Source organism: Oncorhynchus mykiss, chromosome 3, assembly GCF_057628025.1.
Source record: "Oncorhynchus mykiss isolate SJ-2025 chromosome 3, ASM5762802v1, whole genome shotgun sequence".
Taxonomy (NCBI): domain Eukaryota; kingdom Metazoa; phylum Chordata; class Actinopteri; order Salmoniformes; family Salmonidae; genus Oncorhynchus; species Oncorhynchus mykiss.
In genome coordinates, this window is record NC_143024.1 from 66870467 (window position 1) to 66886119 (window position 15653).

General features: G+C 46.5%; 1 protein-coding gene across 3 annotated transcripts in view; it reads right to left on the reverse strand.

Annotated features, from left to right (window-relative positions):
- Positions 1 to 1050: 1050 nt before the first annotated feature.
- Positions 1051 to 15653, reverse strand: part of LOC110520227 (pleckstrin homology domain-containing family M member 3) — a 53282-nt gene continuing 38679 nt past the window's right edge. The window contains exons 8-10 of one of the 3 annotated variants that reach the window (XR_005049715.2): positions 9375 to 9532; positions 8737 to 9062; positions 5289 to 6040 (exon numbers count right to left, since the gene is read on the reverse strand). Coding sequence is in view for 2 of the 3 variants with exons in the window: in XM_090229956.1 (XP_090086082.1) it covers positions 8822 to 9062; positions 9375 to 9532 (399 nt within the window). In the remaining variant the exon portion in view is untranslated. Of the gene's footprint in view, positions 6041 to 8608; positions 9063 to 9374; positions 9533 to 15653 lie in introns of those variants that run through there. The other 2 variants (XM_036974620.2, XM_090229956.1) reach the window with 2 other exon arrangements.

Below are 15653 nucleotides of genomic sequence, written 5' to 3' on the forward strand. Positions count from 1 at the left end.
GGTGGATTACTGTCTGTCAGGTGGAAAGCTTTAGTGCTCTCTCCTGGACAAGACCTGGAGGAATGGCTGCTGCCAAAAAGGCAGGGAGGAATGGGGGGCGTGGGGGTGATGGTGGGAGAGTGGGTTTCTCAGGCTTTGTGTGGACTCAGTGGTTTGCTCTGACAGATGGAGCAGGGATCCCATTGGCTGCTGTATGCCAGGGCTCGAGGTAGAAGTTGGCCCTAACCACATATCTAGGACGAGACTACCCTGCATCCAGTCCTACTGTTAACCATTGGGTTAGATGAAATAATATCTGACCCCGTATCAGTGGTTAGGAACAACTCCTCCCCAATCCTATGCCAGGCTGGAGAGGTGTGGCTGGGTGATGCCAGGTGGACCCTGCCTCGCCCATGAGGGCATGCCATTGGATTAATCCATTCTTTCAAGGATTCTTTCAGATCTTAACCTTTGAATAAGGACAGAACAAGGTAATGTATCAGCCTGTGCCAGCATAAACAATAAGGCAATTCACTATTAAAAAAAGACACAAAGCGAGTGGTAGAACTCAGTCAGATCCTTGACGATTACAAGGCTGCTAGTAAAGTGTGGTTTGTCACAGGTCCTCAGGCTGGCTGGGTCTTGGTTCTCCTCCATGAGGAAAGGAACCTGATACATTCAGTCAGGTTTGTAATTTGGGATTAGTGAGAGTCAGAGAGTCAGTGTTTGGACCTGCTCTGGCCCTAAACCAAACCAAGCCTAACCAAGCCCAATATGGAACGTCATTCAGGGCGATCAACAGGACTACGAATAGAAATAGACAGGACTGAATCATTTGTTCCACTGTCACCATTCTTCGGTTGGTTCTGACTCACAAGCAGGGATTTATGTACTTCACAAATGCATTATCTAACTAGGACCAGTTTTTACAGACCATGTGACCATTGAAGGTACATCGGTACATCTGTACATTCTCCATCTTTATGGAGAAACTCCTGTCCCTATAGTATCATCATACACCTGTCTCCAATGAGTATTCACTCCAGATCAGAAAATCACCGTCCACACCAGCCTGTATTAAGTTGTTTGTTTTATTGGCATCAGTGGTAAAAAAAGACAAAGAAAAGCAGGAGGAAGGAGGGGTCAGGTACTGAAACACAAGTCTCTGTAAGAGGTTGGCTGTGATACATATCGAAACAGAAAGATAGAACAGTAGGGAAACCTGAAACAGTGCTTAAGTCCTAAGTGCTGCTTGGTGCACAACATAAATCAAATAAATAAGTGACACAAAATAACAAAATGTAACGAAGGCAGAGTAAAATCCACAATAAAAACCCAGTATTGAAAAGCAGGGTGTATTCATTAATCCAGAAACCAAGTGCTCATGGTGTGAAGGTTGGAGAAAGTATGTGGAAAGAAAGATATCCCTATTTGGCGGTGCATCTGAACAGGAAAAACATGTCCAGGAGAATACTTCCCTTAGGTTCATTGCCCTCATCAGTCCCTCAGTAGAGACTGTATTGTCCACCATTTCCAGTATAATGAATTCCTGATGTTTAAGCTCAACATACATTAAGAGAAGCAGTAACACTCCTAGTCATTTAAGCTTTTTAAGACAGTCTATGAGAGCCTGCACTCTGATAGACTTCAGTTATGTACATTTGACTACAAGTATGCAGAGTTTTACTTCAAAGAACAGACCGTTTATAAGCCTTCCCTTTCTGCTCTTAGTACATTGAGCTTTGTTGAAGCCAAATAAAAAAAAACAAAACAAATTTAAGATATTATCTCCTTTGCTTTCCAGATTGGAGTAGACACCTTTATTCAAGCAACAGTGACCATCGGTTTTGGATCTCTTCTATACAATGAAAAACAGACACATGGCTTAATACTACATGGGCATCTGAGGCATTTTGATGATTAAAGATGGAAGCCCACACGTCTCACACAAACTACATTATCGCTGTAACAGGATTGGCTTTCATTTTAAGGCAGGCGAAAAGACACTCAATAAATAACATGAATGAATTTGTCAGAACAGGTCATTATAATTCACACAAAAAACAAGCGATTGATTTACTGGACATAATAGCATACAACCCCAAACATTACAACAGCAAAATAATTGATAGTGCAAAATGTTAAAATACTGAAAACCAAATGATAATGTAGCTGCATTTAAACAAGCACTGCCACTTAGCTAGCTGTTATCTTGCTCTTGTCCAGGGCATTAGTGCTGCTTGGTAACACTGGCTCAGTGTTAGCAGGCCACACAAACAGCCTGAACCAGAGTTAGCTGTTATCCAGCTTTCTATCAAGCCTTTTTCCAGAAGGTGATATGACTTGTAACTTCAAATGTAAACCATACATACTTACATACAAATACATGAATACATAAACAAACTGAAACTTGGATGAGCAGCTTAAGGAGTACTAAGGCCCTTTCAGGAGAGATGAGACAAAACGGGAAGAAATGTGGAAAGTGATAAACAAAGACATTCTAGGGAAAGCAGAATCTGAATATAAAGGCCCAGCTGCATAAGGAAGACATGACTCTAGCTAAAGCATCTGTCTTGTTAAGTTTTGTATGATTAAAGCACAGTACCTCAGAAAGCAGGAGAAGAAAGATAGGAGAGGAAAAGGCAACAATGCAGAGAAAACATGTTCTTGCCCAAGTAGAGTTCAAGTAATGGAAAAAGGGGATCCAAAAGCACACATACAGTACACACACTGGGGCTCTCACACCTACAGTACACACACTGGGGCTCTCACACATACAGTACACACACTGGGGCTCTCACACATACAGTACACACACTGGGGCTCTCACACATACAGTACACACACTGGGGCTCTCACACATACAGTACACACACTGGGGCTCTCACACATACAGTACACACACTGGGGCTCTCACACATACAGTACACACACTGGGGCTCTCACACCTACAGTACACACACTGGGGCTCTCACACATACAGTACACACACTGGGGCTCTCACACATACAGTACACACACTGGGGCTCTCACACATACAGTACACACACTGGGGCTCTCACACATACAGTACACACACTGGGGCTCTCACACCTACAGTACACACACTGGGGCTCTCACACCTACAGTACACACACTGGAGCTCTCACACATACAGTACACACACTGGGGCTCTCACACATACAGTACACACACTGGGGCTCTCACACATACAGTACACACACTGGGGCTCTCACACATACAGTACACACACTGGGGCTCTCACACCTACAGTACACACACTGGGGCTCTCACACATACAGTACACACACTGGGGCTCTCACACCTACAGTACACACACTGGGGCTCTCACACATACAGTACACACACTGGGGCTCTCACACATACAGTACACACACTGGGGCTCTCACACATACAGTACACACACTGGAGCTCTCACACATACAGTACACACACTGGGGCTCTCACACATACAGTACACACACTGGGGCTCTCACACATACAGTACACACACTGGGGCTCTCACATACAGTACACACACTGGAGCTCTCACACATACAGTACACACACTGGGGCTCTCACACATACAGTACACACACTGGAGCTCTCACACATACAGTACACACACTGGGGCTCTCACACATACAGTACACACACTGGGGCTCTCACACATACAGTACACACACTGGGGCTCTCACACATACAGTACACACACTGGAGCTCTCACACATACAGTACACACACTGGGGCTCTCACACATACAGTACACACACTGGGGCTCTCACATACAGTACACACACTGGAGCTCTCACACCTACAGTACACACACTGGGGCTCTCACACATACAGTACACACACTGGGGCTCTCACACCTACAGTACACACACTGGGGCTCTCACACATACAGTACACACACTGGGGCTCTCACACATACAGTACACACACATACAGTACACACACTGGGGCTCTCACACATACAGTACACACACATACAGTACACACACTGGGGCTCTCACACATACAGTACACACACTGGGGCTCTCACACATACAGTACACACACTGGAGCTCTCACACATACAGTACACACACTGGAGCTCTCACACATACAGTACACACACTGGGGCTCTCACACATACAGTACACACACTGGGGCTCTCACACATACAGTACACACACTGGGGCTCTCACACCTACAGTACACACACTGGGGCTCTCACACATACAGTACACACACTGGGGCTCTCACACATACAGTACACACACTGGGGCTCTCACACCTACAGTACACACACTGGGGCTCTCACACATACAGTACACACACATACAGTACACACACTGGGGCTCTCACACCTACAGTACACACACTGGGGCTCTCACACATACAGTACACACACTGGGGCTCTCATCCTCCACCGCCAGTCCTTTGAGCTTAGACCAGTCACACTACTGGGAGTCATAGACACCCCTCACCAAATCTCTCTCTCTCACTCATATATATATATATATGAGTGAGAGCACTGAGTCATAGCAGCAGAATGAGTCCTAGCTCCTGCGGGTTTGAGATGGCTTGCGTAACATAACTAATCCCTGCATGGTCTTTTCCATGGACTGTAATTTGGGCCCTCTGTGGCTGAGGCCTGGAGATGTAGGGCTGACCTGATGGAGCCTTTCCTACTGAATATAATGGAGACAGTCAATACATCCACCAGCCTCTAGCCCCATAGGACAGCAGTAGGGAGTAGTTGCCCCTATCACGCTCAAGGAAAAAGTATACATGATAGGATGATATGCGATTTGAACATTACTATGACTCAATCTCATTCTAGTTTCAAGTGTGTCCTGATCATAATAAGCGTCCCCCACTTGGACCCTCCTATTGAATATGTCTGGATAAAGGTTGGTTGGTTAGAGGGGCTCTAACAGCTAATAGGTGAGTTAAATAAGCAAACTCATCCTTAAATACAGTGGCTACTAACCCAGTCTGTGGCTTGACATCCTAATGAACATGCATAAATAGTGCAAAAACATGTGAAGGGGAGGATAAAGAGAGAGTGAAGGGCAGAGGGACAGCGTGGTGAAGTACGGACATGTAGAGTTCAGATATATAGTCCAAATATATAGCGAGTTGCGACATCACACCAACAGAGTCCAGATATAGGCTACAGATATAGGCTATAGTGACATCACACCAACAGAGTCCAGATATAGGCTATAGATATAGGCTATAGTGACATCACACCAACAGCATATTAGTTTCAGCTTGTAGGTTGGTCACTGATGTCGGAAATGTATGAGCTGGAAATATACATTTCCAGATGTGTGTGTGTGTGTGAGCGACTGTGTCCAGAAAGTCAAGAGGACGCATTACTGCTGTTGAGTCAGCATAGTCCCTCTCCCTTTATTTGTGTTGTCTGTGTTTGAGTGTGTATGTGTGTGTTTCTGTGTTTGTGTAGCACTATGAAGATAGCACATAGCAGAGAGGCTAAGAGGCAGAGCAGTCCCTCTCCCTTTATTTATGTTGTCTGTGTTTGTGTTTGTGAGTGTGTGTTTCTGTGTGTTTGTGTGTGTATGCAGCACTATGAAGATAGCACATAGCAGAGAGGCTAAGAGGCAGAGCAGTTCCTCTCCGGTGGGTGTTGCGTTAGGATCCATCTCTTCCAGGTGAGAGTGACGTCAGCGTAGCTCACAAAGCAGGTGTGTGTGAGAGAGCATAACCCTTTCTTAGTCATCAACACTCTCACTGTGTATCCTGGCCAGCTCACACACACAAACACACATGCTTCCATTGACTTTGGTGAGTGTAGCTCTGTGGAGTGGCACCGCTGTTTCAATCTGTGTGTGTGTGTGTGTGTGTGTGATCTCCGGGTGTCGGGTGTGTGTGTGTGTGTATTTGTGATCAGGTGTACTGGTAAGGCAGTGTGACGCAGCCTGGTGTATCGTCGTCAGGGCTCCAGAAAGACGAGGCTCTCTTATGGTGGAGCTCTCTGTGTACGCAGCGTGGACACGGCTGGGCCTTCTGATGACACTCTGTATGGAACACCGCTCCACAACCATCACATCTGGACACATACAGACCAAGCACAGAGTCACAAACATCAATACAACACAAATCTGAAGCGAGGGGAAAAAGCATATTAGTTTCAGCTTGTAGGTTGGTCACTGATGTCGGAAATGTATGAGCTGGATGAGCTGGAAATATACATTTCCAGATATACATTTCCAGATGAACACATCACTGTACTAAAAGACTGGATAAACATTAGTTTCACCCAGCCCTGTCCAGCCCCGCCTGGAAGATTGATCACGTTACCACCCTCCCAGGTATCTGTTGGACAGGACAGCATTATACACAGGTGGCAGTATCTAGCGATCTGCTGAGCATACAGTGGGGCAAAAAATAATTTAGTCAGCCACCAATTGTGCAAGTTCTCCCACTTAAAAAGATGAGAGAAGCCTGTAATTTTCATCATAGGTACACTTGAACTATGACAGACAAAATGAGAAAAAAAATCCAGAAAATCACATTGTAGGATTTTTTATTAATTTATTTGCAAATTATGGTGGAAAGTAAGCATTCACCTACAAACAAGCAAGATTTCTGGCTCTCACAGACTTGTAACTTCTTCTTTAAGAGGCTCCTCTGTCCTCCACTCGTTACCTGTATTAATGGAACCTGTTTGAACTTATCAGTATAAAAGACACCTGTCCACAACCTCAAACAGTCACACTCCAAACTCCACTATGGCCAAGACCAAAGAGCTGTCAAAGGACACCAGAAACAAAATTGTAGATCTGCACCAGGCTGGGAAGACTGAATCTGCAATAGGTAAGCAGCTTGGTTTGAAGAAATCAACTGTGGGAGCAATTATTAGGAAATGGAAGACATACAAGACCACTAATAATCTCCCTCGATCTGGGGCTTCACGCAAGATCTCACCCCGTGGGGTCAAAATGATCACAAGAACGGTGAGCAAAAATCCCAGAACCACACCTAGTGGACCTAGTGAATGACCTGCAGAGAGCTGGGACCAAAGTAACAAAGCCTACCATCAGTAACACACTACGCCGCCAGGGACTCAAATCCTGCAGTGCCAGACGTGTCCCCCTGCTTAAGCCAGTACATGTCCAGGCCCGTCTGAAGTTCGCTAGAGAGCATTTGGATGATCCAGAAGAAGATTGGGAGAATGTCGTATGGTCAGATGAAACCAAAATATAACTTTTTTGTAAAAACTCAACTCGTCGTGTTTGGAGGACAAAGAATGCTGAGTTGCATCCAAAGAACGCCATAGCTACTGTGAAGCATGGGGGTGGAAACATCATGCTTTGGGGCTGTTTTTCTGCAAAGGGACCAGGACGACTGATCCGTGTAAAGGAAAGAATGAATGGGGCCATGTATCGTGAGATTTTGAGTGAAAACCTCCTTCCATCAGCAAGGGCATTGAAGATGAAACGTGGCTGGGTCTTTCAGCATGACAATGATCCCAAACACACCGCCCGGGCAACGAAGGAGTGGCTTCGTAAGAAGCACTTCAAGGTCCTGGAGTGGCCTAGCCAGTCTCCAGATCTCAACCCCATAGAAAATCTTTGGAGGGAGTTGAAAGTCCGTGTTGCCCAGCAACAGCTCCAAAACATCACTGCTCTAGAGGAGATCTGCATGGAGGAATGGGCCAAAATATCAGCAACAGTGTGTGAAAAACTTGTGAAGACTTACAGAAAACGTTTGACCTCTGTCATTGCCAACAAAGGGTATATAACAAAGTATTGAGATAAACTTTGGTTATTGACAAAATACTTATTTTCCACCATAATTTGCAAATAAATTCATAAAAAATTCTACAATGTGATTTTCTGCATTTTTTATTATAATTTTGTCTGTCATAGTTGAAGTGTACCTATGATGAAAATTACAGGCCTCTCATCTTTTTAAGTGGGAGAACTTGACTAAATACTTTTTTGCCCCACTGTATGTATAGAAGATAAGACGAGAGAAACCTTGTTCAGCATCCACTTAACTAGGCTACACAGTTCACCTTAAAACTTCTGGAACATAGAATGGTGAAAGCATTTACTTTGCCTGAAAATAAATACATTTGTAGTGACATTTAGAAGGTAAAAAAAAAAGAAGAAGAAGAAGACCATAAATTGGAACAAACAATGTAGAACATATTTCAGAAATGATTATGGAATGCATCCGACACAACATACTCATAGCCACTCGAATCAAAATGGGGCACCGGTCCCAAAGAATCCAATTGTTCACCTATTGATGATTAACAGAGTCTATATGGCAGGCTAACGAACTGAGTGTCCCAGGCTATGTCATGGATGAGGTGGTAAAGCTGATGCAACCAGGAAAGGAGCAGGTCCTACTCTCGGGGGCCAAAGTCTGACTAAGCTGTTACTCTTACTACAGTATAACTGGTTTACTATCACTATCAGTTAACGTGATCCTTCCTTGCCAAGGGCAATAAACCCTGGTCAAAAGTTCAGGTGTGCCATCCAGCCTGATAGTGAAGGGTGTGTGTGTACCAAGCACTGCAATTAAATCATTAGCTCTAGTCTACAGCATCTTCTGTAAGCTGAAGAAACAGCATAACATTTATGTGGGGAGTCGATACCTTTAAAGCTAGATTAATATATATCATTTATTCACTTCGGCAAAGATTGTGACAGACAGACAGACAGACAGACAGACAGACAGACAGACAGACAGAGAGACACACACACACACACACACACACACACACACACACACCTCTGCTTCTCATGGCCCTGCCTTCAGAGGCTCTCCGTTAACCCAGAAGAGAGATGTGTGAGCTGAGGCAGCAGAGATCAATAATTTAAGAGTGTGTGGACAGACTAGACATTAATGAATGTTTTATCTGCCTGTCTCGCTCTCGGGCTTCTGGCCAAGAGCAGCACAGCCACGTCTGGCGATCTCTCCTCTGTCCTCTACGCTGTCCTCTTCTGTGTCCTCTCTTCTCCTCATCTCCACCATCCTCTTCCTGTAAAAGAGAGGATCTTCTTTCCTCCTCTTCTCCCCCTTCCTGTCTTGTTCTCTTCAAAGTGAATGAAACCTCCCTGAGGTGAGAGAGGGCCATTCCTTAACAGTGGCATGTCATAAGGCTCAGGCAGAGGCAGACAAGGACAGAAACAGGGACGGAGCAAGGCAATATGGGGATGAACTGTTCCTCTCCAGCAGGACACCATGTTCTCCCTGTCACCCGTGCCCCTGCCAGCGTGTAATTAACACTGCTCTTTACTCCATTCACTCTTCCAGGATGCCATCACGCAAGTCGCTGATCTAACATCTGTTTTCTCTGCTACCCTGAATAGTTAAAAAGGTTAAGATTGTTGAAGTCTTGAGCTGATCCTAGCATGAAGGGGCCTCACCTCTTAGTGGCACTCTCCTGGAAGGGATAGATGACCTGTCCGTTCTGACACATCTCACAGATGAAGCCCTTCTCTCTGCACTGGCTGCAGCTGAAGACGTGGGAACTGGCAAACTTAATCACCTTGGAGAGAAAGGGGGCCAGCTTCCCATCAATCACCTGTAGAGAGAGAGAGAGGTAGGCAAGGAAGGAGATGGAGATAGACAAGAGAGAGAGAGAGGTAGGGAAGGAAGGAGATAGACAAGAGAAAGAGAGAGAGAGAGGTAGGGAAGGAAGGAGATGGAGATAGACAAGAGAGAGAGAGAGAGAGAGAGAGAGAAGGAAGGAGATGGAGACAGACAAGAGAGAGAAGGAAGGAGATGGAGATAGACAAGAGAGAGAGAGAGAGAGAGAGACAAGAGAGAGAGAGAGAGGGAGAGAGAGAGAGAGAGAGAGAGAGGGATAGGGAAGGACGGAGATGGAGATGGACAAGAGACAGAGAGAGGCAGGGAAGGAAGGAGATGGAGATAGACAAGAGAGAGAGAGGTAGGGAAGGAAGGAGATGGAGATAGACAAGAGAGAGAGAGAGAGAGAGAGAGACAAGAGAGAGAGAGAGAGAGAGAGAGAGAGAGAGAGAGAGAGAGAGAGAGATAGGGAAGGAAGGAGATGGAGATGGACAAGAGACAGAGAGAGGCAGGGAAGGAAGGAGATGGAGATAGACAAGAGAGAGAGAGAGAGAGAGAGAAGGAAGGAGATGGAGACAGACAAGAGAGAGAAGGAAGGAGATGGAGATAGACAAGAGAGAGAGAGAGAGAGAGAGACAAGAGAGAGAGAGAGAGAGGGATAGGGAAGGACGGAGATGGAGATGGACAAGAGACAGAGAGAGGCAGGGAAGGAAGGAGATGGAGATAGACAAGAGAGAGAGAGGTAGGGAAGGAAGGAGATGGAGATAGACAAGAGAGAGAGAGAGAGAGAGAGAGAGAGAGAGAGAGAGAGAGAGAGAGCGAGAGAGAGAGAGAGAGAAGGAAAAAAGGGAATAATGAAAGAAGTGAAATTAAATGTACTTTCCAAAACATTCTCTTCCTCATTCTCCACGATAGAATTCAAATTCAACATTTTCAACATTTTCATTCTAATTCAACCATTCTATGTCCCATCTATAAGAATGTACTGCTGTAATATATTATACTATACAGAGAGAAGACAGCAGCATTTTCCCTGTGAGGATAAACACTTTTAATACAGGTCCCATTGGGAGCCACTGCAGCGCAGCACATAGAGGAGATGGACAAGAGTTCACGTCAGGAATTCACATCGGGAATTTACATCAAAACTAATGAAGGCCCTGGGAGAAAGGCTGGCTGGAGAGGCCTGGGGGGCGGGGGGAATTCCTTTTTTTGGGGGCCGTTTTAGCAAAAAATGATATGTGAATGCCGGTGGGCGAGTAGTTAAAAACCGGCAGGGCCTTTGATTGGTGAGGGCCTGGTAGAGAGCATTGTGGCTCTGTTGAATGGGGCTGGGGAAGGGAACGGGCCTGAGTGGACCTCCAGAGAACACTGAGGGAGGCTGAGGGGGCAGAGACAAGTGGCTACACCTGGCAGCGCTGGGGCTGCACCAATTAAGGCCTGCCAGGCATTCTTCAGCCTGGAGGAGAGAAGAGAAGGAGAAAAGACGAGAGAGAGGGAGAGGGGGACAGAGGGAAGGAGAGGCTGAAGAAGGAGGATGGGGGTGAGGAGGGGGGCTGAAGGTGAAAGGAGAACGAAGAAAGGAGAGGAGACCACCCCGACCCCCACTCCTACACACGCACGCACATGCATACATACACACAATGGATGGATAACTGAAAAGGTGCTCTGCAGGGGAGGTGGACGTTATGTCTGTATGGTTTGGACAGAGAATGAGAGATTACATAATGTAATACTAACTGGTCTACAACAGCTCATGACTAACTACCTAGAGAATGGGCGACAACCAGGAACAGTCCTAATAACTCCTCAAGCAGTGGCTGAAAACGCACCACACCTCCATCTTTCCATCCCTTCATCTTTCCATCCCTCCAGCCCGGAGGCTGTGGCAACCCCAGTCTGGGAGAGCTACAACACTGTGAATAATGCTGTCTAGCATGGTGACATGAGCCAGGCTGTAGCCCAGCAATCAAAGGCTGTGTGTAGTGTGGAGCAGTGAGGCAGAGTAGCCAGTCAGTGAGTCAGCCAGCAATCCAGAGAGCCAGTCAGGCAGAGCAGCCTGCCAGCCAGCCAGGCAGTGTTCCCCATCCCCTAGCCAAGCCTAACCCAGATGATATATACCACCCCTGATCAATGCTGACACCAGGGGTAATTAAGACACGACTGGCAACACACCACACTGGGTTCTGACTGGGACTGATGCTCAGTGGACAAGGAGAGAGGGAGATGAAGGGAAACAGAGAGAGAGAGAGAGGAGGGAAAGGGACAGAGAGAAGGCAAAAGTTGCAGAGGGAGAGAGTGAGGAAGTGAGAGAGATAGAGAGAGTTGGAATTGAAGGGAGAGAAAGGGCAGGAGAAGTGTGAATGGGAGATGCTTTAGGGGAAAAAAAGCAGAAAATGGCAGTAGCCCCAGGTTTCCCTTTCTTTGCCAACCAGGTGGATAAATTCTCCTCAGAGAAGTGAAACCACACCTACAGCCGGTCTGAGGGAGGGGTGCAGACAGAGCGGGGAAGAGAGAGGCTACCATTCGTTTGTCCTGCCTGCAGCTGCCTTCCTTCGCTGCAGTGTCAATGTGAATGTTCCTGGAACACCAGCCCCAGCATCCCCCCCCCCCCTCATTCCACCAACACCCCTCAATCAAATCCTCCTCACCCCCCACCCCTCATAAAGTCACACCCATCTGGCCCTGTCCCGTGCAGGGGGCTTTGTGGTCCAAACGGCTTAATCCCCTAAAACCTCTGTTTAACACCCGCTACGTTATCCCTCTCTAGTGTTCCGCTGATGAAGGCCGGGCCTCCATTAGTGATGCTCAGAAAGCCACCCGGATTACACACATAAAGACAGGGTGAGCTCTGTTTGGATAACACCCCTCTCACCAAACAGGATTACTACCAGTCCGTGTGTGTGTGTGTGTGTGTGTGTGTGTGTGTGTGTGTGTGTGTGTGTGTGTGTGTGTGTGTGTGTGTGTGTGTGTGTGTGTGTGTAAGACGTGTAGTGGGGAGTGTGATTATGGATGAGAGCGAGTGAGAGATAGAGAGAATGTCCGTGTATGTCTGTGTGGGACTGAGAGGCAGCGGTGTTTGAGTTTTAAAAAATTCAAAAATATTCAGAAATATGTGCAATTTTTGAGTTTAAAATCAATATCTTACAGTTCAGAAAACGCTGAAAAATTACCATTTACCCAACAGCTCTCAAGATGACCAACATGCCCCTATTCCAATGAGCGTGCCAGTGTAAGGGCATACATGCCTAATGCCTGTGTCTATGCCTGTATCTGGGCTCAACTAGGAAGTCCTTGTGTCTTCGTCAGTGTGGCTACTAGATAGCCTGTGGTGTGCTTAAGTCGTATGCCAGGGTGTCAGTGTGGGAATCTGCCCTATTGCACGTATGTGCGTGTCACCATGGCCACCGTGCAATCCGGGCCGGGCCGGGGCTGCTCAATGCCCCTTTGTCCCCTCCAGTTGTTTGTAGGTCGTTGGCAGGACTAGGACTGCTGCCCCGGTACACGACACACAATACAATTAGCATCTATATGGTACTCCTCAGTCCTCCAAAACAAGCCTATCTCCCCATCCCACTACTTTACAACTGGAAAAGCAAAAAAACATTTCAATGAAGCAACAAAAGGGCCAGTAGCCAAACAAGTCCAGCCTCTGGGCAGGCCCTGGGCAAACAAATATGGCCAACAGTCTGATGGTTTAAAGACAGAGGCTGCTCCAAATAGGACGCGTTTGTTGGGAGTTCAATAGTAAAGAGCCAAGTGCACTGCTGCTTTCTATGAAGGACTGGGTCTAGTCAATAACTAGCCAGGGAGAGACGGCTCAGTCTTCACTGATCTCGCTGGGCAACAATAAAAGCCAGGCTTGATGAAGGAGCTCTGATTATTCAGGTGAAATAAAAGAAACAGCTCGTTAATATGGAAAGCCAATTAAGAAGCTGTGTGAGAGAGAGAGAGAGCGAGAGAGAAAATATATGGGGAAAAGTATACTTGGCAAATAGGTTCTGATATAGTTTATCAATTATGGGGAAAACAAATGCAGCCATCCATCAATTTATCATTGCTTATCACTGAATTGTTGAGCTGTTTGCAACTTTTAAAGCAGTTGTCAAGCCCCGAGTAAGTTGCCTATAGCAGCATGTCTGTTGTAGCATGCTGCGGTGTCCTCAACTTGAGGTAATCTTTAAGCCATCTATTAGAGTTTGTTTGACATGGGCATCATAACCTGTCTGAGTGTTGTGTGCAGTCCACTGGAGAATGTGACAGTGACACACGCAGACACCCAGAGAGAGAAAGAGGGAGAGAGGGATAGAGAGAGGAGTGAGAGGGGATAGAAGTACAGAGCAATAGACGGGGTAAAGCGGAGGAGAAAGGAGATAGAAGGATAGCAAAAGAGGGGGAAGAGAGAGACAGTGTCAGGGCAGGGGATGTAGGGAAGAATGGTGGACTGTCACACTCTTGTTTTTCTGCCTGTTGATTCTGAATGTGTGTAATTAGTGAACGGGCCAGGGGGAGAGGGGGACATGGAGGGAGCAGGGAAGGGGGAGAAGAGGGCTATGGACTCTCCCTGGGTTGTTAAGAGAGGGGGTGGGGGGGGGGGTCAGAGAAAGAGAGGGAGTGAGTGGTACCCCACGACATGATCAAAAGTATATGGAGACCTGCTCGTCGAACATGTCATTCCAAAATCATGGGCATTAATATGGAGTTGGTCCCCCCTTTGCTGCTATAACAGCCTCTACTCCTCTGGGAAGGATTTTCACTAGATGTTGGAACATTGCTGCGGGGACTTGATTCCATTCAGCCACAAGAGCATTAGTGAGGTTGGGCACTGATGTTGGGCGACTAGGCCTGGCTTCCAATTAATCCCAAAGATGTTTGATGGGGTTGAGGTCAGGACTCTGTGCAGTCCAGTCAAGTTCTTCCACACAACGCTCTAGCGACTCCTTGTAGCAGGCCGGCGCATGCATGCTGACTTCGGTTGCCAGTTGTACGGTGTTTCCTCAGACACATTGGTGTGGCTGGCTTCCGGGTTAAGCGAACAGTGTGTCAAGAATCAGAGCGGCTTGGCAGGGTTGTGTTTCGGAGTTGCAGTGACGGAACAAGACCGTAACTACCAATTGGATATCACAAAATTGGGGAGAAAGAGGTAAAAAATACAAAACAATATAAAAATATTTAAACAAATATTCCACACCGATCTCGACAAAACATTTCTGTATGGACCTCGCTTTATGCACGGGGACATTGTCATGCCCAAACTGTTGCCACAAAGTTGGAAGCACAGAATAGGCTAGATTGTAATTTCATGCTGTAGCATTAAGATTTCCCTCCACTAAGGAGGAGGGGCTAAGGGGCCTAGCCCAAACCATGAAAACAGCCCAAGACAATTATTCCTCCTCCACCGAACTTTACAGTTGGCACTATTCAATGGGGCAGGTAGCGTACTCCTGGCATCCGCCAAACCCAGATTAGTCCGTCGGACTGCCAGATGGTGAAGCGTGATTGATCACTCCAGAGAACGCGTTTCCACTGCTCCAGAGTCCAATGGTGGCGAGATCTCCAGCCGACACTTGGCATTGCGCATGGTGATCTTATGCTTGTGTGAGGATGCTCAGCCATGGAAACCCAGTCTATTGAAGCTCCCGACGAACAGTTCTTGTGCTGCAGATGATTTTTACACGCTACGTGCTTCAGCACTCGGCGGTCCATTTCTGTGGGCTTGTGAGTCCTACCACTTCGTGGCTGAGCCGTTGTTGTTCCTAGACGTTTCCACTTCACAATAACAGCATTTCCATTGACCGGGGCAGCTCTAGCAGGGCAGAAATGTTCTGAACTGACTTGTTGGAAAGGTTGAAACTCACTGAGTTCTTCGGTAAGGTGATTCTACTGCCAATGTTTGTCTATGGAGATTGCATGGCTCTGTGCTCGATTTTATATACCAAATCAAAATCCACACCAAATCCACACATTTGAAGGGGTGTCCACATACTTTTGTATATATAGTGTATATGGAATTGTTTTAAGAAGGTCATACCAAGGATAATTTTGCTATTTGATTTAGAATTTTATGACCCCTTGAAGCATAACAAAAAAAATGAGAAAACATTTGATGAAAAAAA